General features: G+C 36.6%; 1 protein-coding gene across 23 annotated transcripts in view; it reads left to right on the forward strand.

Moving 5' to 3' along the window:
* COL25A1 (collagen type XXV alpha 1 chain) overlaps window positions 1-27,443 on the forward strand; it is a 306,400-nt gene that overhangs the window by 174,778 nt on the left and 104,179 nt on the right. For 15 of the 23 annotated variants that reach the window (XM_021393561.1, XM_021393558.1, XM_021393551.1 and 12 more), the window contains exons 6-7: window positions 4,973-4,999; window positions 10,626-10,643. In XM_021393561.1, the coding sequence (XP_021249236.1) occupies window positions 4,973-4,999; window positions 10,626-10,643 (45 nt within the window). The remainder of the gene's footprint in view (window positions 1-4,972; window positions 5,000-10,625; window positions 10,644-27,443) is intronic. The other 8 variants (XM_021393547.1, XM_021393552.1, XM_021393565.1 and 5 more) reach the window with 1 other exon arrangement.

Here is a 27,443-nt window from a genome sequence, read left to right on the forward strand (position 1 = left end):
GTATGTGCCTTGTCATAGCCTCTAGGAGGATCTGCTCCATGATATTCCCAGGCAGAGAGGTGAGGCTCACTGGCCTGTAGTTCTCCGGGTCATCCCTTATCCCTTTCTTAAAAATGGGAGTAATGTTTCCATTTCAAATGCACTTTGTTATCTTGTTGCTGTTTTTTAAACAATATAGTTTTTTCCATTGAAATGAAGTATGCTTTTCTGGGGAGTTCAATTCACATCTTGATTGATTAATTTTCTATCAAGAGAGGCAAGGTGGTTTTTTTTCTGGAAGCTGAAAGAGAGGTTCTGGCAGTTGAACCTCCAAGTTTCTGGGCAAGGAGATGATCAAGAAGCCTGACAGTACTGTCATAACGCTTATTATAATAAATATTATAACAGACCATTTATTTTTAAACCACGTAAACTCTAAAGAAATTCCTACCTTAGAACATATTGACTTACTTTGCCATCTCCAGGTGGTGATATATCTTGCTAAATTTTATGTTTCAGGCAGTAGCTAATACAAACTGGTTGAGGGAAGATTTCAGGAAATTCTTGTATGGGTTTCTCTGAAATAGCCTTGTAGTGCTCTTATTTGTCAATAATTTGGGGGATTTAGACAGAAGGCTCATTACAGTTCTTCTCACAGTAAAGTTGCTTCCTTCTTAAATCATTAGATTTATCAATTATGCCCTGATTGCTGGCCAGAGAGATTTGTTGCAGGTTGGTTTTGTGGACTTTTTCTCCCAGGACTGTAACAAGTGAATTCTGTACCTGGTCATTTCACCATCACTGCTCTTAACAGTATTGAAAAAGAAATTGTTTCATCAGTGGGAAAAACTTAGCTAGTTGAAAATCTTATCCTATTCGTCACCCACATAAGCTCTAAAACAGAGTTTCATTGAAGAGAAATCTCTTTAGACTTGCTAGGGAATTATATTGCAGTACCTAATTAAAGTCAGCCTTGCTAACCCTGTAACAAACCGAAGCAGAGGGGGGGGGGGAAAAAAAAGCAGTGGAGATCTATCATTACTAGTAGTGTGATAAGGAAATCTGGCAATCTTGATCTGTAATAGGCTATTTGAGAAGGCAGTGTGTCATGTTTGACTTTACCTGAACCTGGGTATTATCTCTAAACCTGCTTTGACACCAATTGATTTTTCTTCTCACATAGAGGTTCTTAATCTCACTCATACGCAACAACTGAGTTGCAGCTCATAGAGCCACTGCAAAGCTCAGTTCTAGCTTTCTTCTGAGTCCTTGATAGGTCTTTACATAGGAATTTCAGGCGGCTGCAAGTAACAATTTCACAACTGAACCTACTGATATGCTGCAGATTTCTTAGAAATGTGGAATGTAAATGCAGAATAATTTAGTCATCAGGATAAGAGTTTCTGAATTCTGAAATGCTACTATGATAGTCAGAAATGATTATATTTCAAAGCTATCAAATATGTGCTCTAAAGATGATTTTTTAAAAATTAAGTATTGTCTGCACTGGGGAAAAATAATTGTTTCTAAAAGACTTGATTTCTCAAAATAGGAAAAACAATGAAATATCTATGTTTGAGAGATGGTTGTAGGTTCGGAGATAATTGGTCTGTTTTAATTTAGATTTGTACAAAAATACAGAATTGGACAAATTTGCAGTGTCAAAACACTTCCTCATTCTTTTTCACAGGATATACAACAAATATATTTCTTTCTTTGCATACTTCCAGTAATTATTAACCCATTAAAATTGCTAAACTGCTAAAATATGCAGATCCATTTTTAATAAAATGAAAAAATATTAGATATTCAGTTCATAAAGAAGAAATGTTTGTTCTTCATTTAGTATGCATCTTCTGGTTCAGAATGCAGTCATCTTGTGAGTATTCCTTAAATGTAAAGGATCACTGAAGGACAAGTAGAGAAATTAAAAGAAAGAAGATATTCTAAGTCCTCTTTCCTTTCTACCTCTTGGAAGATTATTTTATTGCATGTAGTTTTTAATATCTTATATCTTCACATTCAGAATGTTCTAAAGAAACAAATGTTTTAGTAAATCTGCTTAAAGTAATAATACTGGCCATCTTTTTGACAGGAATAATCTAAAAGTTTCCAGTGCCTTTGCTGACATTTACAATATCTTAAGGCTTTAATCTTACTTTCAGAGTAACCTAGTTTAAACAGAAAACAACTGATTTTGTGTAGTGTTAAAAATCTGACTAAAAATATCTATCTTCTGAGATGTATTACACTTTGCAATATTCTTGAGGAGTACTAGTTACTTTTCATGACACCAAAGCTAAATGGCACTCATTCTCTTTTCTTCCTATGTGTTGTCCCTCTCAATTTTAGAGTTATTAGATAAGAAATTAATGCTAAATAAGTAGCTGTCTATTCTTTAGGGAAAAAAATTACTCTACAAGCATCTGTGCTTTTGTGACAATCTGGGAACATAAGTAATGTCGTAAGTGAATATCCAGTAATGGCATATATTTTAAAAGTAATGGAAACCTAGAAATGAAATATGTAGATCTACCTCCTGTAGCACTTTTCTAAGTGAACAAGTAGTTGATGTCTGTGTCCGTTGTATACGCCTATTCATCTGCTTCTCTAGTGTTATATTGTCTAATTTTTTATGTTTTATGGGAATTGTGTTACAGAAGTTCATGCTTTTTTTTTTATGTTGCTGTTTTTAAAAGTGACATGCTAACCTATAGTAGTGGTTAATTAGTGAACAAAGCAGGAAGCAGTTTGAACTATATGCAGCTTGGGAGACAGTCAAGTTTGTGTAAGTAAAAAACAGACTATAGTTCTTAGTCTTCCTTTCAAAACTAATGAAAATGTCATTGAGTATTCTTTGAGAGCTCCAGTGCAATCATGTAATGAATTTCAGTAAGTGTTGTTTAAGGATTTGTCAGTGCATCCTGAACTAGTGTTGTGCTCTGCTTCAGCTGACTTATCTCACTCAGCCTGTATCAGCTGAGGAAATCCAGATTTTTCCAATCTTTTGGAAAATGTTTTTTTCCTCAGTAGAGGGAAGAAGGAAACTTTAATGTTTTTCAGTAAAAAAGATGTAGTGCTTTTCAAAATGACAGAATATTATTCAGTTTCACAGTCATAACCTTTTATCTTCTGAGATTTTTTTTTCCTCCTGTAGGGCAGCGTGTCTCTGCAAGTTTCTCACTCTTCTCTCCTATAATGGAAATCCCCAAAGACTTTGCCAAATTAGACTCCAACAAGTCCTAATACAAATAGAATGAAAGGGGACGAAATCCTATCACTTTTGGTTGTGAGCAGGTGCTTCTTTTAAGTATACTGGAAATTTCTGGTATTTTTTTTTTTTAGTGAGACTCTTCAAGATGCTACATATAGTCCTTCAATTCAGGTGCAGAGCTATGGATAAAGAGCAGGCAATAAAACAGTAGCTGAAATGTTTATCGTTGTAAGGGAGCACAAGTAGTAGATTCTTTTCTTTGATAAAGAAAATGGTGCCTATTTGCAAAATAGAAGCACTGTTACAGCTACGAGAGCTTTTAACTTTTTTAAACCAGCAGTTTGACCCCTATAATGAATTTTACTTCTACAAATACTTGCATGAGTCATTATTGTATTCATTTGTCATAAAAAATAATCAAGTCTTTAGGGCTAAAGTTGCAGAAGACCAAATTGGTAAACTTAGCTGCTGGCCTACACAGCCCTCTGGGGAACTTTACGTACTTACCATGACCTCACTGCTGAGTTTCCACTGTTAATAGCTTTAGTTTGCTTTCTAAAAGTAAGTGCATTCACAGCCCGATCTCAGCCTTCAGTTTTGCACCTGCAGCAGACTGTGTGTGTAAATATTAGTAGACCAAAATCCTGTTATAGAGTGCTAGAAAAATCTGGGAAAGCTAATAATCTGCAGATTGGCCTTGATTGTTGGATGTACAGTAACTAATTAGAAATTTGCTAAATAACTTAGAGAAAATTAGTGTTTTGTGTGCACTTGTGTGCTAGAAGCATGGGATCAAGAGCTTCTGAGGTAGAGTGCTAATAAAAACTGTCCTGATAATATATCGGGAAGTGTTGCTTTCTTTATCAGTTACTAGGGAAGAACTTTTTTCAAAAGAAAACTTGAAGGATTTTGTAGGTTTTCCAAACACTCTCAACATTTCCCACAACATGAGAACATAACAAAAATAGCAGTTATGCAGATAAACCAGATACTGGTAACCTGTTTCACATTCTCAGCATGTCATCTAATCTGTAACATGAATGTAAATAGCAGAAAAAGCTGGAGGCTATATTCCTGTAAGGCTACCCAGACACAGCAACTTGTTATTGGAACTGAAGAGTAGGTTAGTCCACAGGCTTCTTGGGAAGCCAATAATGTAGCAAAAAAAAATGAGTTTCACAAAATGTGCGTTCAACCGATGTCCTGTTTGATTCTGTGTGTCTGGCATGTCCAGTACAACCCATGATCTAGGCTGTATTTCTTGGCCAAAATATAGGGGGATATATTCAGTACCTCAATGAGCTGATGCTTCTTATTAAACATAATTACTACAATATTAATTTAAATATATTAGTTATGAGTTTTTAAATGTTTTCTTTTCATCTGGCAACCATGTAATTGTGAAAAGACTGTTCAATTTTTTCAATTTAAAAGAAAATGCACAGACTAGATGCATTATTTCATACGTTTGGTTATGTTGTACAACTGTGATTTTTTTTCAACCTAACAGTTCCTTCACTGCATGTTGAACACCAGCTATTGTCTGGCTACTTTGCATCATGCTGTTTTTATAAACTTCTATCTTAGTTCTTCTCCTTCAGTTGTTTATTTTCTGTGCCCTGATTCTCAAAATATATTTAATCTGTTGCATTTAACTGCTGACATAGTTAATCATCTTCTAAAGACTGTGGTATTCCCGGAGTCTGTATGTTTTTTCTCAGCTTCAGTGTTCTGCTGATTTTAACTGTTTGATTTTGTTTTGGCTTTTGATTATCCTAGGGTCCGATTGGTATGGATGGAAAGCTGGTAGGTGATTTCTTCAAAAACAGTGTAATTTAGGTCTTGCAACATTTCCCTCTCTGCTTTTTGAATTTCTCATGCTGAAATGTATATTAATCACATATTGGCTTGCTTTGGCATAATTTATTTCAGTCTCTGTACCACAGACTTCAAGGGTGCCAATAAGCCACTTCAGTCTTCTGCCTCTACCCAAGCAGTTGTGCTACTTCTATTCTCTTATCATTTTCTATCTGGATTAGGTTGTAGGACAGGTGTTCCTAATTCAGGTGATTTGTCCAGAGGATATCCCAGAAGGGTAGTGAGGTAGGGTGGCAGAGTGTTTCTTCTGGCAACATATCCATGGCTCTTGCTTGTTTCCTCTTTCTGCAGTTTTTTCCTTCTTTCATTTTTGTTTCTCTACCTGGAATTTGTTGGCTAATTACATCTGGACAGCCCCGTGTATCTGTATGCTATCCTAGATATTCTTTAGGAAGGTGCTCTTCGAAGTAACTTACTTTATGCAAGGCATTCTGATCAGCTGCTAACAGTTTATCATGTATGAGTTTCTGCTATTTTCACCTTTGCCAGGACCACCCTATTCTTTGGTACCTTGAATACATCTTTTGTCCTTTCACTTACTAAAATCCCTTTTCCTTTGCAAGCTCAACTTGTTAACCTGCAGCATCAGCTTCCATTTTCTTTTAAGATTTGTTCCTGTGCTCCTGAGGTTTCTTTCTATTGCAGAGTAATGCTTCAGCAATGTTTGCAGCTTCTGGTCAATAGGCATTCTTTAATCTCCTGTTCTAGCAGATTAATAGTTTACCTGTTGACTTCATCTTGACCTGCCTACACCATATGTCTTTATCTTTGTCTTCTAGTGTCATTTATATATCCACAGATTTAGGTAAAATAGCATGGAAGTGGTTAACCAACTATACAAGGTAATTAGAATTGGCTGCCAAACTTAACTCCTTTCTTCCTTGCCAAATAGCATATCAAGTTGGTAAATGGAAATACAGATGGGAAAAGCCTTCTGAAGATTTTGTTGAGAACACTATAGATTATGCAGCTACACATACTGTAGAAATGCAGATAAACTGAACAAATACACCAGATAAGTTATTGGTGTTGGGACTGCTCTGTGAGCACATACAGAGAGACTGTAGGGAGCCACAGCTCATTAGATGAAACAGACTAAGAACAACAAATTAAACCCTATTTAACTTTCCAACCTAAGATGAAGAATATGAGCACCTGCTGTCCAGAGAGTTGTCCGTGTCGTTTTGGGACTGCTGCTGCAGGTTGCAGACTGCTTTCAGGTGTCTTGTCTGCTGCCCACTTCTTTCTGCTATTTCCAATCACAAATTGTAACAAAATAAAGCACCGCTTATTTTTTGTTTCAGATGTTCAGGTTCTTTCAGAGCAGGTGATCTTTTCTGTTCATTCCTGGCTTCTGTTTACATTGTTACCAAGATAATTTTGTTAGCCTCGAAGAGATTTATCCATCAAAGATCAAAGAGGGTTCATTCTTATTCTGCCTTCTACTCAGAGCAGTCACTTAACAGTGCTGAAAAACAGTAGTAACCCAGATAGATTTTCAAAACCTCATCTGATTCTAGAGCGTAGACCAAAACCACATTCAGAGTATACATCTGAGCAAAGCTGATACAGCAATCCTTTAGATCCAGTTAATATGAAACTTTACAAGGTCTTTTGCTGAGGAAGGTTAAGCTTCAGTTATCAAAGAAATGAAAACTACATGAATTAAGTTACTCTTTTAAAATAGATATGGCCAGACTGTACTATGAACTATATTAATACAAATCCTGCTCACCTTCACTGAAATCTAAAACAGAATCTCCATCCATATGTTAATATACTCCCTTTTCAGTATGCAATTGATGTCTGAGTTTTACACTAACATAAGAATAAAGGATTATTTATTAATATTTTTAAAATAGAGTAATGCTGGCTTGCTGACTTTTCAGTCTTTGAGAGTATTTTCACCCATTTTTGTTTTTATTCTAAATTAAGGTAAATAGGACTAGCTAAAACCTTCTAATCCAGAAGTAATGTGCATTAGGACTAATTCATGTAACATTGAGTCAGAGTGATTTCAGCAATCTTGGAACCCTCCTGGGAGCACAAGCATATTAATTGAGCTTCCTCCAAAGAAGTATAATGCTATATCATAATTGAAAGTTGTTTTGTTTGTTGTTTTCACAGTACACAAAGATGAGAAAAGGCAAAATGAACTACCCCTTCTTTGTGTCCCAGTTGTCAAGCTTCTTTGTGCCTGTACCTTCTCAAGCAGAGCTGATGATTTCTGTAATACAGTGCTTGCTGCATCCTCTTGTTAATGTCACTTAGTGCATTATCAGTGAGAAAACTATATTGTAACTGCATTTGCTAGTTAATAGGGCAAGGAGTATTTAAGAGTGTCCAAAAACATTGAAGAATTGAGAACAACCAAAAACAGAAGATAATTACCTTCATTAAGGCAAAGTTTCTTCTACGTTTAAGGGGCTTGTAGCTAGCAGGATCAAAAAATCTTGCTATGAGTACTTCTATATTCAGCACCTGCATTTTCAGTTAAGTGCTGGATGACTGCAAGGTAAAAGGTCTACATAAATTAAGGGTAACTCAACTATTATATTTCTCATTATCTCTGAGTTCAGTGTCACCATGAAAAACTGTCTTCTAAAAATCTAATTTCTTTCCTCTTTCCATATGATATGATAAACTAGTAATTATAAATGCACAACAGCAGACTGGTTGTGCTGTTGAGACTGAGAGTAGAAACCACCTTCATAGGAGCATGACTTTATCCTTTACCTTTATGTCAGAGTATGTTTGTATTATGTATGTCCCTTATCTTATACGTAGTATGTACTGTGTGAACACTGAATATCCTACATGTCTTAAGCAAGCATGAAGAATAATGTGTCAGTTTCCAAATCTTCTTTGTTTTACTTTTTTTCCTGTTTGTCTTCTACAGCTTTAAATCAGCATTTTGTCAATTTCAGACTTCAAGTTTTTTGTGTACCTTGGAAACCCTTTTATGATTTGGTCAAAATGTATTACAACTTTAAATACACTTGAGAGACAAACGTATTGTGGTTTTTATATATGAAAGCTTGCATGCATAGGTCTCGGTTCATTTATATCAATTTATTGTACGGTTTGCTCAATACTGCATCAATAATCAATTCCAGTGATTTTTAGGGTCAAGTGGAGCACGTAATGGCTTAAAACCTGCAATGATGGGAAGATTAGGGTAAAAGCTGAATGCAGAGGACTCTGAGCATGTTTATTAACCCAGTGAGATATGTGATTTCATAGAACTGAGCCTTTACAAAATCTTTATATTAGAATTGGCAAACTTCTGTCAGTTTTTCTTACCTGAAAACCCATGTACAGCAATATTCTCATAAGGAACAGATACAAGATTATAGCATCTATGGCAAGGAATGCTTTAGGAGTTCTTCAGTGTAAGGATTAGGTTAGCTCCAATACCTATATTTTCACCGTGATTCCTCTCTAACAGTATTTCTAATATCTTATATTCCTTGTTTTTTTAAGCTTGCATGTAAATTAAGAACATGCTTTTCTGTTTTGTTTTAATTAGCACAAAAAAAAACCTGCTAAAGTTTTTTTTTCAAAAATTGTTCTTCAGCTGCTTTTCTTGTAAATAGCATGTCTCTGTTGAAATGCATTTTTTCTTCAAAATCTCACAGAATCACTGACTAATAGAGGTGGAAAGGGACCTCTGGAGGTCATCTGGTCCAACCTCTGCTCAAGCAGGGTTACCCAGAATAGGCTGCCCAGGACTGTGTCCAGGTGGCTTCTGAAGATTTCCAAGGAAGAAGGCTCCACAAACTCTCCAGGCAGCCTGTGCCCTGAGCTTTCTCTTCTCCAGGCTGAACAGTCCCAACTCTTTCAGCCCTTTAGTTACAGTGGTGGTCCTTCACTGGACTCCCTGCAGTGCATTCATGTCTTTCTGTGCTGAGGAACCCGGAACTGGACCCAGCACACCAAGTGAGGTCTCACCGGTGTTGAGTAGGAGGGAAGGATCACGTCCCTTGACCTGCTGGCAATACTTTGCCTAATGCCACCCAGAATACTGTTAATCTTCCTTGTGGCTAGAGCATGCTGCTGAGCTGTGTTCAACTTGGTGTCCACCAGAACTCCCATGTCCTGCCTTGCAGAGCTGCTTTCCAGACGGAAAACTGAAGAAATATTGTACATAGAAAACAAGAGAGCTGCTCCAAAAATAACGCCTCCTGTTTTATTTTGTTGGCCCACAATGTCAGAGGCAGATGCTGGTGGTATGGCAGCAGAGGCTGAACCTTCCCAACAATATTCTGTTCCAGTTTGTTACTGTGTGACAGATGGCAGCAGAGGGACACTCTGACATCAAAGTGCATATGAAGCGAAGGTGTGGAACTGAATTCCTCCATGTGGAAAAAATGACACCCACGGGCATTCATCAGTGCTTGCTGAATATTTGTGGAGACCAAACAGTGGGCGTGGCCACTGTGAGGCAGAGGATGGAGTGTTTCAGCAGTGGCAATAGCGGGTCACTTCTGGTGCAGATTTTTGTGTGTGGCATCCGGGCTCTTATTTGCCAGTTTTTTTTAAAAAAAAAAAAAAAAAAAAAGCACAGCTAATGGTGGAGACTAAATTGAGAAAGTTTTTTGTAGCTGAGAACTTGCTCTATCAAATAGTGCTATTGTGCTCTTTGTATCTGTTGTGATTTCCATGAAAATAAATAGGAGGCATTACTTTTGGGGCAATCTATGTAGTTCAGAGGAATTCAAAAAAAAAAAAAAAGCTAGGCTAGCCCTTGGAATTTAAGAATTCCTCCCCTTTTAAGAAGGCAGACATTTATGTCTTAAAGTGCAAGTTGACTGACTGCTTGTCGTTCATAGTCACAGCCACTATGCTGTTTTGCAATATGTTTCTACTTCATGCAAATAATTTGTAATGAGTGGGCTAGAACTATTGATGACTTTCACTGACTTTACTAGAGTAAGGGAAAGGACAAGGATGAATACATCCCCAAGCTGCCTCTTGGTCTGACCCCCTCAGGGTTCACTGGCTGCTGTTTTTCTGGTTTAAATACCAGTTTATACTTGTTGAAAACTGTGCCGCTTGCAAGAACGCCAAAAAGACAGTCTTGTTTCCTCATCCATTCTGTTCTTGCAGTTTTTAGACTTTGTTCATTCATTAGGCAGTAGTTAGCACCTCCTTGAATCATGGGAATGAGCCATAATGGAGGAAAAGCACTTAATACCTACTTCTAAGTCAGTTCAGTGTCTGCAGATTCTTCCTCACTTAAGAATTATTAAACTAGGTCTTTCTGCAATTTCTAATTTGTATTGTTACAACATAAAGTAGGAATTTTCTCAAATACAGGTTCAATTATATATTATTGTTATTTATTTCTGGAATCAATTGCAACAAAGTTAATCAGTTTGAATTAAAACATTGAAACTAAATATTGGACTTAAAAATCCAGACCCTTATTTCATTACCATTACTGGATTGTTTGTTATTTCCTTTATATGAAGTACTGTGACTATTTGGTACTGTTTAAGGAGCTGATCTTTGTCACAGCTTTTCGTAACCTTATGATTTTCTTATTTTTCAGGGTCAGCCTGGTCCTCAAGTAAGTGCCATCTTATTTCCTATATAAGTTAAGGCTAAATGAAAAGTCCTCAAAACTCTGTTTATCTACAACATAAATTGATGTTTTTTTTATCGCACTGCATTAAGTTTGAAACTGGTAACCATTGCATAATTCAGTAAGACAAATACTTCCCCAGGGAGAAACATGGGGCCTCCTATATGGTTGTCTGAGTTCCCTCAGCTGTTTGACCAGATGGTAGGGTTAACAACGTGGTACTGAATAAAGCAAATCTCCTAACTATGGTTTGAAACTTTGCCACCTAACTTTAAAGCAAGATAAAATAACTTAGCAAATGTGTAGCAAATGCAGTTCTTCAACTGCTTATTAATCACGTACTAATAATGTTGCTATAATCCAGGCAGGCCTCAGTTATTTTAAATATTGTGCTGCTAGCTGTTTTGATTAATTATACATGCTCCTTGCATTAGTTCTGCCGTATTTAAGAATAGTGGAACTTTGTCCTGTGGGTTGTAATTGTAGATGTGGAAATCCAGGGACCTAACTTCAGTTCTCATGTAGAAATAGACAAGCAAAGAGGAAGCACCTGGTATAGCAAAATCTTTGCGTAAATTGTTTCAGTTGCAGGGTAAAGAAACATGGAAGGCCAAAGAATTGGAGGGGGTGGGGGGAAGCCAGTACCAAATCCAAGCTCAGTGAAATCATTTGGAATAACTATTTTTTGCATACTCAAGATGCAATGTAGAAAGTAAACTCTGGTTTGGGAGACTGTCTTAGCAAAGTGAGTAGTATAAGCCAGAATTTGTGAGGGTGTTTGATATTTCAGAATCATAATTGTAAATCAAATATTTACAGCCTTATTTTTTTTAGTTAAAATTTTCCTTAAGAAAACATTTTCCTCAGGTTTTTTGCTTCTACGCATCCCTTTCTGTTGAAAAACAGTTTTAGTGTTGCAAGTCCTCTTCACGCTCAGTTCAAATGCTGTGTATCAGTGCTGTAGGATTTTGACACCCTCCTTTGCAGAGTACCAGACTCGATTTAATAGGAGATATACAGTCTATATGATATTTGGAATGACCACCTCTCCATAACGCTTGTATTTTAAGGTAAGTAGGCTCTTGTCTTGTGGCCTGCACAAAGATATCTGAAGCCTTTGTACTGTTGGCAGTCAATGAAGAGAGAGACTGTAGTTCTTTGTGGCACTCTTGCTCTGAACGAGCTCCACTGAGGACCTGAGGGTGTTATCTTAGCCTGTGGGCTGCTCTGTAAGTTGATGTTGACTTGTGCTGCCACTTGTGTTGCTTTCACCCTGAGACTGGATCCCCCATTTCCTCCGCCTCAGTCCCTTGCAGAGTGTTTCTTGCTTAATGCCTGTAAACAGCTTCTTAGTTCTTGGAGCTCATCTCTCTACATGAAATGCCTTGAGGCACCTGTAGGCAAAGTACCACAACAGAGAGAGTAACATTCTGCATGATATGTTTTAGGAGTAGACAGGCAGAAATATCTTATTGCTACTGTAAAAGAACTGGGGTGCAAACTATAGAAAAAAAAAAAACTAAAAATTGCAAAGAATTTTATTAACTTCTGTGCCTTACATGATTGTACAGAAAACTGTACAGAAAATATCAGTACCAGGGTGCACTAGATTTAGGATTGAGAGTTCCTTTGATCTAACATCACTAGTTCCTCTCAGTGGAAAAGTTGGTCTATTTGCCATCATCATTTCATTGTTGTTCATCCTTAATAATGCCTTTCATCCTCTTCAAATCAGTATGCTCATATTGCAGCAGGAGAATGTATACTCAGTTATTTTGACTGGCTGTATGAGTGGAGAAATCTTTCAAATGCACATGTGAGGGATGCTGGCATGAGACATCTGGAGTAGGAGTCAACTCTAGATCAACATATCTAAATGTAAAGGCTTGCATGTTGGTGTTGACACAAAAGTGCCTAAGCACTGCTTGTAGTAGATGAAGTTTAAGTCAATCCTTAATGCACTTAGAATGCCCTTCAGCTTGTTGCTGACTCCTAAGGCTCAAGTACATTGACTGCTGACAGGCATCTGTTGCTGCATGAGAAGATTCAGTCTCCAGCTTAGTCTCTGGCTGCCATATGTACAAGGGCTGGAGTATGCTGTTAGACTGTTGTTGTATCTGTCAGTCATGTGCAGCTGTCTTGGATACCTAGGTAAACTCTCAAATGACACTAGTTGCATACAGCCATGTCTCTTAATTATAGATACTGATTATAGACAGCTACTGAATGTAATCAACATTCTACTGAACTGCTCTTAAGACTACCTTTACAATTTGCATGTCTTAAACTGCTAAATGTTAGATGTCTTTCTCTTAAACGGAAACTTAGGCCCAGATAACTTCCATAAGCTTCCAATAACACTTCAAAAATCATTCTTTAGTTGAAAATCTGAAGATATTCCTGAAAAGAATTTTAAAGTATTATTAGAATCTGTTTACATACTGATAATATAAGACAAACTGTTTCCCATTTTTGAAAAACAGTTTGCAGGAATTTCTCCATTCCTTTCTGTGCCCATAAGAAATTTAGAATGAAAAGTATTGGTAGGCTTTCTTGCTTCAAAGATCGCAATTTCTGTGCTGATTAATGAAGCACTTAAATTTTTTTCGACAGTCCATGCAAGATCAAAGCTAAATTCTAATCCTTTTCACACTCAGTGTATTAATCACAACTATTTCTTTTTGCCATGATTTTCAGAAAGTAAACAGTTAATTGACCCAACTTGTATGTAGTTACTGGGTACAAATATTTATTCGTAATGAACATCATTAGTAATATTAGTAACATCTCCTATCTCAGCCATTGAGTTTTTACTGTTTTTCATCAGCATACAACTGAAAAAAATAACTTATATTTTCTTTATTCAACAAAAAAGAAGCTTTACTACAAACCACAACATTTTGATTCATGTGTTTTGTTTTTTCAGAAAAAGCTCACGGTTCTGTTGTATATTTGAAAGGTAGAGAACATAATTAAACTAAAAAGAAAAACCCATAAGCTTTAAAAATGAAGTGTATTCATATATTCTGATTTTGTTTTTTTTAAAGCTGTTTCAAATTCCATGTAAGCTAAGTTAGCCTGTAGAACAAGTAGTACTACCTTTAGCATTTCGCTGAAATCTCAGTTCTGAATTTTGACTGACCTTAAAAAGAATACTTGTCTTTCCTTGTTTAGAATGTAGTATGTATTTAAATGAAGATGTACCAGTAAGGTGATGGGTGGTTGTTTTTCTTTTTTTGTCCACCAGTAAGTCTTTACAAACAAATTCTAATTCCCTATTTAATATAACGGTATGCATTTTTGTCAAAAATAGACTTCAGCTTCAAGTCTAAAGTTATTTGTATGAGGATTGTATTGTCTGGGTAAAGGAAGAAGACTTGTTTTCAAATTCTTGTTGTTTAGAAATAAAGTCCATATAAAGACTAGGAAACTGCATTTGGTATTATGGCAAAGGAAGATAATGTTCTCTAAGGAAAGAAATTCTGTTGAAGTAAAATGTATTGACATACAAATGTAGGGTGGAGTGAAGTTTCAGTGTGACTGTTAGCCAATTGTTTACTTTATGGTCATATCCTCTCCCTAACCTATCCCTGTTGCAACAGGCTTTCTCATGTCAGCATACATGAACTTTCTATGTAGGACTTTGAGATACAGCAGCCCCACAGATGCTTCTCCCCCCAGTTTTGGCAGCCATTCAAATCTGCATTAGAAGTGGATAAAGTATTAGTGATTGATACTTGTTTTCATGAGGCTCTTGTTTTCCTGTATGTGAAATGTCTGTGGAAGTGATGTTATTTCAGTCTGAAATTTTCCAGTTCTGTGTGTATGATAAAGAGTTACCATAATAATTCTGGTGAAAACTGTGTGTGTCTTTTCTAATGTCAAGTTTCAAGGTATGTGACTGGAGTATTTTTATTTTCTAAACTTTCATGGCAGAGATTATGATTCATGGTCAGATGAACTATTACTAGCTTGTACTGTCAAAAGAATTGATGGGAACCATTTTAACTTTTTGTTCTCTGTCTTTTCTCAAGGCTGAAGTAAAATACCAAGACACAGGCCGTAGTTTTAAGATGTTTGGGATAGAAGCAGTGTATGTAAGGGTATGTTTATCACATTCTAGAGAAGACTGCAGTGGTAGAGAGAGTCCTCGACCTCAGGAGGGAGGTGAGTGTCTAACAGCAGGAAGGGCCAGAAGGAGGCAGTGAGTTTTGAGTAGAGAAACACGTTTTAAGTTTCTCCTTGAGTTTTAGTAGTCTGGAGAGCCATCTGCACGCCAGGACTCATGAGGTATTCTCCTCATTAATTACAGTCATAGAATCAGCAAGGTTAGAAAAGACCTACAAGATCATCCAGTCCAACAATCCACCTACCACCGGTAAAACCTCACTAAACTATGTCTCTCAATGCAACGTCTAAATGTTTCTTGAACACCTCCAGGGACAGTGATTCCACCATCTCCCTGCGCAGCCCATTCCAGAGCCAGTCATTCAGTACTGGTACATTTGATAAAAATTTATCTTGTTTAAATAGCTTTTAAGCTGTGGGCAAGGTATACAATATGCCCTGTCAAATAATGCTATAAAATGGTTTTTCCCTCTTTTGACTCTTGGATTTGGACTTAGTTCTTTTGTCTCAGTCACAGTAAGTCATAGCTTAAGTTTCACATTTCTTATTCCCAGCAGTTTGCCTTTAGAAGTGCCTAGAGCCTCTTTCTTGTGTGTAGATAGGGGAAAGGTGGCAAAAGTACACTTATGAAGGCCAGAACCAGCAGAAAGCTGGAGAAATACTGAATTGCCTTGAGATGCATGTTGTTGTAAAGTCACTGATCCTGAGAGAAGTCCAGTGGCTTTATCCAGGCCATCAGCTGTTCACCTTCCAGAGAAGTATCTTGAAGGGTGTTTCTTCTAGCAGCTGATACCCTAAGTTCCTTTGTAAGCTTTTGATCCTGCTGAAGTATAGAATGAGTCAGTTTGAATACGAGAATACCATCTGCTTTCGAGTTATGTGTGGCAGGTCAAATTTTAACCTCAGCAATCGCTTCAACAAAATCCAGGTGCAGTCACTCAAATTTTTGTTCTTGTTATGAAATTGTTCCAATAAATTTTGTGCATCATGGTTTCATCTTAATCCCTTACTTAAAATTGTAATTACCCTACAGAGTTATAAGTCGGTGTAAACTCATGAAATAAACTGTTACTGTGATCCTTCATTTAAAGGGAGCCAAATATAATCTCCAAATATTATCTTCCATCTAAAGACTTGGAACAGTATTTTTGTTCCTTCTGAAGTGACTTCTAGCACGTAAACAGTGCAAAGAGGTACTGTATTGATCATATCCTGCATTAGATATTACTGTTGTCAGTGAGCGCTGAATTTAGCAAAACAGAACCTCAAACTACAAACACTCAAGTCATAAATTGTTCTCTCAGATGCTATTAGCAAGTTCAAACTAATTAAGTTTACTTATTTTCATTTACATACGATTAACTTTAGACTGAGAGTTTGGGCTTATACACAGCAGTAGAAGTTGATTTAATGTAGTTTCTGTAAAAAGGAAAGAGTAAATTAGTCTTATCTAATCACCATGTAAACATACACTGGGGGAATACAGCCAAACACAGCAGCTAATAGTGTGCTTCTTACTTGGATCTGTACCAACGAGGCTGAATATTTGATCCCATTTTGGCTAGTAAAACTTCATTATGAGTTTTGGGGTCAGATAAAAATCCTAACTGTGGGCATCACGTAAACTAACAAGCTTCTAGAAAGTCTCATATATTTTGCAGTCAGAGTTTTACCATTTGTTGTTCCTTTCTAAATCTATAGTAGAACTCCTGAAGAGGAGTGAAATTGTGCAATCTTCTCTGGAAACACTCAACCCATATTGACTTTGAACCTCAGGAAACCAATGCCATCATCATGGCCTTTCATTTTATGTTAGTTATCAAATAGAAAACAGCTTGATGCTTGCTTTTTTTCCTCAGTTTTATAACTGTGTAGCTTGATCCTTTTTAACCACATCAGAGAATACAGGAGGAGAAATAATGCTCGAAACTTCTTTACTTGCGACTGATGTACATAAATGCTTATGACCCAAACAATGAAATGTATCTTTCTGTATGGAATTAGTGGATTTAATTGTTTTATTAAGTTGTTGCTTTCTCAATTTTGATAAGAATTGAGGTTAATTTTGTTAAAATAAATCGACAACAACAGTAAGCACTTTTAAAATACAAAAACAATTAAATCTCCCCAGGTAGACTTAATTACATGTGTAAACCAACATAGCTGTGAATGTTAAATGCCTTTTCAGCTAAGCAGATGCCATTACTGAAAATAAGAGGATTCTTTGGTTTGTGAGAAGGAAACACAGAGTTGGAAATTCAGGGACAATGATGTTGGGCTATTAGTTGCACCAAGACTAAGGAAACATCCACTCTAATTAAAAAGACCAAGGGGAGTAAGTTCCAAGCATGAACAAGCTGAATTCTTGCAATATTGGATGTTGTGCTTAGCTTCCCATGTGTTGTTTTTTTTTTTTTTTTAATTCTTTCACCAGGATTGGTGAAGGAGCTTCTAATAGCAGATTTATGACTTCCCTACCACACCCTGCTAAGTGAACTTACCTTGGAAATATAAAGACTTGTTAGAGCCTTGTTCATCATAAGTCAGATGGCCAAAATGGAGGTCAGGCTCCTGTCCTAACTGTGCTATGGTGTTCTATTACCTACTATGATATTCATATTTATGAGTTACAATTTCAGTAACTGTCTGGAAATCTTGTGCTGAAGTAGCAGGATGTTCAAATGTTCCATGCCATTTCCTGGAACTGGTAATTTATTTCAGATATATTTTCCCAATTCTTAAAAATACCAGATTTGTATTCTTCTAATTTAGCAAATATGTACTCAAATTAGGTTTTGAGTATCTGTAAACACAAAATTAGAATCAAATATCAGCTCTGGCTGTCTTCACAATGCAAGATCTGTTGTTATTAAGGTTTCCTTCTTTTTTTCTAAATCGGAAGAACTCCCTCTGGAGTAGTTGTATGCAGTGTATGAAGACGACTTGGAGGATGGATTCTTGGAACAGTCAAGTTGTTTGGACCCAGAATTTTCAAGTTGATTCCTTCATCTCAGTAGTCCACTTAGTGACCACTTGTGGTACTGCTACTTTGTAAATCGAAGTCTTAAAATTAAAAAAAAAAAAAAAAACAAAAAAACCCATAAAACTCAAGAAAACATAAGGGAGGCCTTTCTATTTGTAGAGTGTTACCAACATTACTTATGTTGGCATCATTAATTTCTGAAAAGAGCTGTTAATATTTGCTTTACTCAAGTGAATATAAAGGCCTACCACACTTGTTACATATGTTAGCATAAATGTTGTAGGGAATCGTACTTAGTATACCCTGAGTTACTGGAATGACTAATTCTTCTAAGAGTAAGTGAAGAACCATGAAGCAAAAATGGCTTGTGGTCCTTAATGGTATGGCATTGCTTGGCTTAAGAGGGCACATAAGAGTACAAAAAAGAAACTGCAGACCTAGTAATGTGATTCCAATGAGATGTACAGAGTTGTCAAAACATAAATATGAACTCTGAAACATTTATTTTATTCCTAAATCATTTATTTTAAAAATGACCTCTGTATTTTCTTCATACTATTGTACAGATGGCAGAAATATGAGTGCTCTGTTTTACTAGGAATTATGACAAAACAAAATATTGCAGTGTGTTCAGTAACATCATATAGTATTTTACTATTCTGCTGCACATGTTTTTAATTCAATATTAAGCTCATAGTTTATTGTTTTTACTGATTCTCATGCTGTAGTCAGCTTTGAGTTCCAGTTCAATTTGTTGCAGATTCCAGCAGTCTTGATAGTGTTAGAAATGAATAGTTATAAAAATATGTATTTAATTAAGCTTATGGTAACGTTAAGATAATGCTAGCATATCTGAGACTTGATTTTTGAAAACATTGTGATAATCAGCTACTATCAGTCCAGAACCCTGTTGACTTTCTTTGCTGGAACACTGCAAACTAGAGCAGATGTAGGAGTATTAGACCTCAGACTTCTAGCTGAAATTTTGTTTCTAAAGTTTGAAAGTCAAGTATTTCTGTTTCTCTGTCAGTATTGTAGTTGTTTTGTTTCTAAGTTTGTTCCATTAGAAGCTTCAAAATGTTTTTGTTTTTATCTCTATCATGAAGTGACTCTCTTGTCATTGTAAGTTTGACTTAATGCAGCCTTAGATGTTAGCAGAAATGTTTCAGATTCTTCATATTGAGTTGGTGCTGGAATGAAGAGCTGTGATGATGCGCTATTCTTTTCTCTGAGTCAATTTAGAGGGAGAGAGAATTAGAAATAGAATGTGCAGCAATTCCTTTCATTTAAGCTTTATTTGTACCTCCAGAAATGTTATTAACTGTGACATGGATGTACCCATTCCGTTTGAGAGGTCTAACACAAAATTCTGCACTTGAAAATGCTTTGGCTGTCCCTATAGAAGCATAGAAGTTGGCAATGATCTTTTTTTTTCCCCTGAGATTCCCTTAGTAATGTTCAAGAATTGTGGGCTGCTGAGAAGCATTTAAGGGAATCTTGTAGTTTCGGGAACACAATCCATTTATATTGCACTGTACGTCTCTGTTAGTGATCATTTGCCAAAAAGAATGAATATCCGCTTATGTAAACATATACATGTGTCTAATTTTCCCAGAAGATGTTCTGAATTTTGCAGGCCAAGCTATTAGTCTTGAGGAAAAAAATGTTTTGTAATAAACTTTATGTTGTCTTAAATTGATTCCTGTATAAAAAAAGATGGTGCCAGCCTTAAAGGTTACAAAAATCTTTAGTCATTGCACTTTTATCTATGTCTGTTTAAATGTATGTGTATGTTTGTAGTTGATATAAAAATTCCTTTGAATTTTCTGTTTCAGCTCAAACTTTACAAATCTGAACAGTTCTCAAAATAGCTCTTTGAAGGATGTAATTGTAGTTTTCCTGTGCTGTAGTTGAGCAAATTGGCAAAATAAAATGAAAGGCCAGCATTTGTTTGTCTTATTTCAGTATATATGTTACTTTATTTTATAAATGTTATGCCTTTATCTTTCTGTACTCTTTAACCTAAATCTGTGATTAAAGGTTGACTCATTCCTGTTAAGACTTGAGCATGACTTAGTGTCAAAGGCTGTGTCTTTTTTAGCAGCTATGTGTAGATAGAGTAGTTTGGAGGCATCTTTCATCAATAGTACTTACAGGTTGCCTCAGATGTACTTGTGCTGCGTGGATTTCACCATTATTTATCAAGCTGTTCTTGTATAAAGGTTAGTCTGGGTGGTGATGATAGAGCCTGTGATATGCTTGGCAGGCACGGAAATGATTTAAAGCGCTACAGCATATGTAAGGGAGGATGGGAAAGGATAAAATCCTCAGGGAAGTTTAAATTGGTATTTGACTACAATGCCTTTTTTCCCAAGCCTTACCATACCCTCAAGTTTTTTTTTGTTTGTTTTTAAAAAAAGAAAAAAGAGAAAAGTTACCTAGATGGTGGAATAATTTCATTGCTCTTAAGCTGAGGAGGTTATATTGCTGTCTTAGAAGCGTTTCTATCCCTCGGGCAGTATTTTACATGGTTATGGCTTTATCCCAGTATTTTTACTGCTCTTGCCCTACTAGCCATGGTTTAAGTAATCTAACACACTACTTTTTTTACCACTAGTATTTCATAATAGCATTTGTAGATAACGCTTAAAAGCAACCTTGAATGAACAAATATATCCTGTACTGAGTAGCAAAGTTTGGAAAAGTAAAAAGTGCATGCATAAGATGAAATGCCCTTTAAAAATACATGTTTATAACTTAGGGCTATTGCTACTGGATTAAATGTGATTACTTTGGGTTTACTTCAGTGAGTGGAAGAATGGAAGTGACCTCCCATATAAAAATATTTGTTAAAATCTTCATGCTGAAATTAAATTTAGTGTTGAAATACAGCATGTGTGTTGGCTGCAGAACTTTTACTTGTAAGGTAGCCAAATTTTGCTCAATTACACAATCTCAACCATTGTTATCTTCATGTAAATACGCCTTGGTATGATGGCAGGTATGGGCTGAAATTCTTTAAAAAGGATAACAGACCTCCAGAAATAAATTATTTGCAATTAATGTTAGTTTCTCAATAATAAATTTTCAATATTTTATTCTTTCCAGACTGAGAGAAAATATAGAGTGAGGAAAACTATGAAAATGAAAATGGCCACAACAATCAAGTTATTCTTTCCTTGAAGTGGCTTACTTTTGTTTCACTGTCTGCTTGTTTATGACTTTTTTTTTGTAGAATTCCCTATTCTTTTAACAAAATATATGAATCTCCTTAACCTTACTGGTATTCATAGAATGATATGTCTGCTTTATATTTGCATGCTATTTCTCTTCAAAGTAGCAAATGAATGAGCAAAGTTGAAAGATCCGCAAGATTTGAAAGCTTCTAAGAAATGCTGTGACTTCAGTGACCACAAGCACTTCTCTTTTAGTGACTGGTAGTGTGTAGGTAGTGACTAGCAGTGGTGAATCTCCATTGCTTTGAAACTCTTCCTTTACTTTCTGTTTTCTTCAAAATACTTGCTCAGCCTGTGTCAACGGTTTACGGGCGTTTGGCTCGGTTCCGTGACGAATGGAATGGGGGACCCATGGGCCCACGCCCCAGGAAAAGGGAAAAAAGGGTAAGGAGATGGGCCTGAGAGCAAAGAACAGCGGCAACAATCTGAGGAGAAACAAACTAATTTACTAAATAAAATATCGGAATGCAAAACAACACACTATAATACAATATAATTACAATTTAAGCTGATAAATCCAATACAGAGAGAGAGAATGTCCCAAAATCAAGGTAGTCCTTACTCTACTACTGATGATAAGATGGCTGGAGAGCGAGGTGCTGCCAGGACGGGAGATGGGCGGGGAAAAAAGGGACGAGGTCTTGTGATCTGCAAGCTTTTATCTTTTCCCTCTGGCCGGAAATGGTAATAGGGGAGCAAAGCACCTTGGGGAATGTAGTAGTCTTTCTCTTCTGAGAACCAGGTACATTCACTACATGATGTCATGATGTGGAATACCAATAACCGAAAATCATAAAACCATGACAGCCTGTCATCTTCATCTAAAAGGTTCTTTTAAGGCTCACAAAAAAGGCTAAATGACTAAAAGACACCATCATTTCAGCTGAATTATTTCAGACCACTAAGTAACCAGGCAAGCACCAGATGTCTTTGAATTACAGAAGCTACTGTTCAAAAAAAAAAAAAAAGGAAATGTTAGATTGTAGACTACCATTCCTGAAAACAACAGGAAATTGTTAACTCCTTGCAGGGAGCTGCTTTCTTTTTACACTTCTAGGAATAAATGAGAGAACTGGCTTATGGATAAAAATCTACCAAAGGAAGTATAAAAATTTTTCATGGTATTTTTTTAACTCAAAAATCTGGAAAAGGGATTTTCATGAGTTTGATTGGCAGGAGGTATAGCTTTTTTGTTTAATTTCTTTTGTGTTGGGAAAGAAAGCCAGAATATACTTTCATGATTCCTGTGTTTTATAAGCACTACATTCCACTGAAATATATAGGTCTTCCTTTCAAGTACTTTTTATTATTATTTTATTGTTTTCCCAAGTTTTCTTTTGATTTTTGGAGCATATTAATAGCTTCTATAAAGTAGAATGTTTTGACTGACTTCAAGGCATCAGTAGCTGATGTATCTGCTTGTGCTGGGGGCCAGATGCATGTCATAACTTTAGAGCAAAGTATCTGCACGTTGGTACAATCTACTTATTAACTGCTTACTGATAACATCCTCAGGTCAGTAAGGAAAATTTCTCTGGAGTTTTACCATGCTACTGCTATTCTAATAAAAGGGAATAATTGGGAGATTAAGCAGATCTAGAGATTTTTCTCCATTGTTTCATATCCCTTTTAATGTCCAATGCAAAATAAAAGGTGTCAAGTCTGTGGCAATAAAACCTGTTTATAGCTGTAACTTCTTTCCTGCTTCGGTATTTTGACACAATAATAAATGCAGTTCTGTGGAAGTGGTGAAGCAGTCTATTTGGAAAACACTTTACACTCTAGTTCTTTTTATAATAAATCTACAAGCAGCCTTTTATTCTTTGTCTTCCTGTCTCCCAGACATGTAGGTTTATAGTTGCCTAATTCATGGCTCCTTGAATTCCCATGGGGTCATTTCTGTTTGACTTCAGTGAATATTTTCTGATGGAAGTATAAGGCCCTAGTCAACTGCACTTCGTTTTGTTACTGAATGTTATCAACTATTGAACTTTTATCAAGAAGCCCATGATTTCTAATAAATATTTTCATTTATTGATATTCTTTTTTGCCTGTTCCGTGGCAACCATGATATATAAGATTGATTTTGCCACATGTGACATGAACTCTCAATTACTGAGTGAATACTTAAATAGAAATGCAGTCTTGCTTGTGAATTCTATTTTGTGCATGGATGCAAGTACACGGTCTTTTTGGAGAGGATATAGCAGGGATACAAAAAAATAATCTGCTGCTCAGCAGTCTGGTGTAGGATGGAGTGGGACCCCAAGTATCTATTCTCAGAGCAAGGAAAGGAAAAGGAGGAAGAGACAGACAATCTCTGTGAAGGTAGAACAGTACAGAATGGTCTATCTGAGATATGGAGAATGAGGAATTTATTTTCTTCTTACTGTAAGAAGATGGTGTAGGATGCTTTTTCAAGTCCCAGGTGCATCTGTAATAAGACAGATCTGCTGGAGGACTGGCAGAAGAGTGGGAGGTCCAAACCAGTCTGTATCAAAGGAACATTTCATGTGGGGGATGTTTTAGAAACCCAGCATTGAACACTGGTATTTTTTGTTGTACGGTTATTAGTAGAAATACCCGAGTAGAACTCCAAAAAATCCTGGGATTGGGCTGTAAATAGCAAATGTACCACTAATAACAGCAAAAGCTAAGCATTTTGTTTGTCTGAGGAATTTTGATTCCTCAGGGCACGCCTCGGTTGTGTTTTCAGCTGTCTTTCTGGAGTTCTGAGGGTGAGCTAAAAATTTGCATGTTTTTGTCTTTAATGTAAGCCTGAGCTTATACACTCACATCTTCCCTGCACCAATAGCATTACATAAATTCTGGATGTTTGCCTATAAAATGAGATTTATCAGTATTAGACTATCAAGTCTGTGGTTTCATGTGCTGTTTAGCAAGTCTAGTATGGTGAGATTTCCATTACACTGGGATTTTTTTGTTTTTATTTACAGTATTGCATCAGAACTAATATTGGTAAATAGCTAGCAAGTAGGAGAATAGGAAAGTGTACTCATCACAAGTTAGTGAGGGCTTATGTTCAGTAAATGTTTACCTTACAGTGTAATGAACAATAAATGGTAGCTTGGAGGCTTTTTACCTTACTAAAGACAAGAAAATGGCTTCTGGTAAAGTGATAGTTTTTTTGTCACCACACCCTTGGTCTTTCTGGCATGTACTGTAGCTACTCAATTCACAAGAGATTTAATAGTTGATTCAGATTGTATTTGCTTAAATTATGACTGATCCTTCATTTGTCATGCCCAAGCAATAGGTACATAGTCACACACTCTGTACCATGGACTTTTTATTAGGTTATCTGTGTAGACACTTGTTGTTTTGCAAATTAAAAAAAAAAAAAAAAGGCATTTGTCTGAAAGAGCAAAAGAGAAGGAAAGAGGAACAGCCTTATTGATTAAAGAATGAAAGTAATGATACTGGATAAAGGATGAGAACTCCTCCTGCATGGAATGCTGAACCTCATGCTCCTTCCTGGATAAGGAGTGATTTAGTTTGTACTAACTCATTTGCAGCTTGTCTAATTATCTGATGATATTTGTGAGCAGTGTTGTAAAGTTCAGAAAAGTTCTTCATCCTGATCTCAACAAAAGCATTGCATAAGAAGTAAAGATGTATGTCTAAATTACAGGTATTGTAAGGTACGCCTTCACTTTCTTGATGGACTTTGGGTAGATTGTGCTCTTCTGCCTGCAGTTTATGAACTTGCCTGATTTATGTATTGGAGTAAATCACTGAGTTCTGAGTACAAATGTATGGATTTATGGCAGAGTTCATGTAATGTTCACATCAACAAGTAAACTGAGATGTTTATCTAGATTACTATATATATCAACTTTATGTTTCTCAGATTACATCCTTTTATATAGCATTTATGAAGTTAGACACAGTTACTGTGTGAAATGTTAGGGTTTCAGTTTCTCTGCCCTGGAAAATTGTAACAAAAATTGGAGAATGTAAGGGAAGTCAAAGAAAGACTGGTTAAGTCTTTTTGTGATAATTGTTTTTCGTTTTGTTTTAAAGGCTTTACCATGAGTCAGCCATATCCCGTGGAAGGGATAAAATATATAAAAGAAAAGAATATAATTTCAGATATAGAAACTGTTCAGGTTCACTGGAAATTCTTACAAATGCTTGTAAAATTTATGTGAGGTGTGATGTTGGCATTATAAACATTGGCTGCAAAAATGGCCAAGTTTAGCAAATGCCAAAACCACATTGCTTGGTAACAGGGCTTCCATGGAGGTCATAAGACTAATATGAGCATAGGAACTTAGAAATGGTATTGTGTGTCTTAATATTTCTTGCAATTTCTTATCTTGTGAGTCATTATACCTGGTCCTAATATTCTGCAACATCTATAGGTTAGACTGGGAAATGTTGTTCCAGTCTGGAACTTGCAATTTGGTAAAGGTGAAAGTCATGAGCCAAATTTCTAAGAAACAAAAATCCAACTTTTTTCTGAGTAGTTTGTTATTACATGCTGCAAACACGTTTTATCCTCAAAGTAAACTGCAGGAATTGACTTAACTTAAACATTGTGTGGCATGTCATGCAGTTGTAAATATATACTTAACCAAGCTGGCAAATTGGCTTCGTTCTGGAAGTTGCCTAGCTAGTGTTGGACTGACCAGTTCACTTCAGTGCTCCACTCCACAAGGCCACTGCTCCCTTATGCTGCCAGTTCCAGTCTTCCTGTGGATGCTGTGACTGCTTGTAGTGGTGAATGCACTGTGTGTTGCTTTATACAAAATGAAAACGAAGGTAGATTCTTGCAAGATACACTCAGGATGACTTAACTCATGGCCGTGTCTGTTCTGGTGGAAATAAATGAATGTGATGCCTACCTAAAAAGTTGTTATCGACAGTGCTGTGGTAGCTCTGGCTGGCTGGAGCTGCTGAGTTTGACATCTCCACTTCCCTAGGAATTCCGAAGTCAGATGATCCCACCAGGGCCTGGGACTGTCACAATCCAATTGATTTCACTGGGTTGGTTGTTGTCAGCTGGATACCAGCAGCTTCTTTTTGCAGTGGCATCTCTTGGGTTATCTGACTGTCACTTTAAAAAAAAAAAAGTGAATTCCTCTGCCAAGACTTCAGAGCTTTTGATATAGACTGGAAACATTGCTATTTCTTCAAACTCCTTCCAGAATATCCCTTAGTATTTTCATTTCTACGTTTCCATCGATGCTCAGAGCCTTTTTGTGAAGTTGTGGTAGAACTTGCTATGTTGTAGTTGAAGAATGTATATGTATATGTAGCAGTAGAAAAAGGAAGATGTTCTGAAGTCCCTTACAGATATACATTCTGAATGCTTGAAAAACCAATATAAATAAAATACTCTCTATTGAAGGTGTCCCTTGAATGTATCATAGAATGGCTTTGGTTGGAAGGGACCACAAAGATCATCAAGTTCAAACTGCCCTGCCCGAGCAGGATTGCCAACCACTGTATCAGGCAGTACACCAGGTTACCCAGAGCCCCATCCAACCTGGCCTTGAATGCCTCCAGGAATGGGGCTTCCACAGTTCATCTGGGCAACCTATTCCTGTGCCTCACCACCCTCTGAGTGAAAAATTTCTCCCTAACATCTAATCTAAATCTCCCCCTAAAATGTAACTTGAAAAAATTATGAAGGAGGCAACGGCTGAAAGTGTGGAATGCAAAATTAGCTTATTTCAGGAAATGAATTGTAAAATACTAGCTATATGAAAAATCACGCTGATCAGACTCACAAATATCTAGTTAACCCTGCTGGGAATATTGCCTAAGTGAAGGCCACAAGTGTTGGTCTCTTATTTTCCAATGCAGTGTCCTCTTGCTCCTCCATTCCTTGTACACATATTTATAATAATGTAAGGATTTCATGAGAGAACGGAAATGAGATTTTGATAGCTTCTCTATCCCACTGCCACCCCTCCCTCCCCCCCAGAAAAAGTCATCTGCCAGTAATCCTGAACATGGCTGTTGAATGGATTTGACCCTGATTTCAGTTATTGGCAGGCAGGTGCCTGGAGGCCTTTCAGTCTGCTTTAGAATATCTTGCTTTAAAAACAGTAGTATTTGTCGCCTAATTACGAATGCAGATTTTGCATGTGTTTGTGATTTACAAGGCCTTCCTTATGTGAAACAGGCTATAAACTCTCTTTGGAAATGTATAGTAGTCTGGAGCAGATAATTACACTCTGAGAAAAGAGCCTCTGTTTCCAGTGAAAACACTGTAAAGTTATTTCAGAAATGCTCTGACCTCAGACATTTCATATAACTCACACAAAATGCTTTCACATTTGTGCAGCAGCTAGTGGCTTGATCTCTGCCATCTCATAAATGAAAGTGCAGAAGTCTCCTTGGGAAAAAAGCAGGATGTCTATGCCATGGCCTACAAAGCCAGTGTTATTTTACTCACTCAGTTCTTCG

The sequence above is a fragment of the Numida meleagris genome, chromosome 4, assembly GCF_002078875.1.
Source record: "Numida meleagris isolate 19003 breed g44 Domestic line chromosome 4, NumMel1.0, whole genome shotgun sequence".
Taxonomy (NCBI): Eukaryota; Metazoa; Chordata; class Aves; order Galliformes; family Numididae; genus Numida; species Numida meleagris.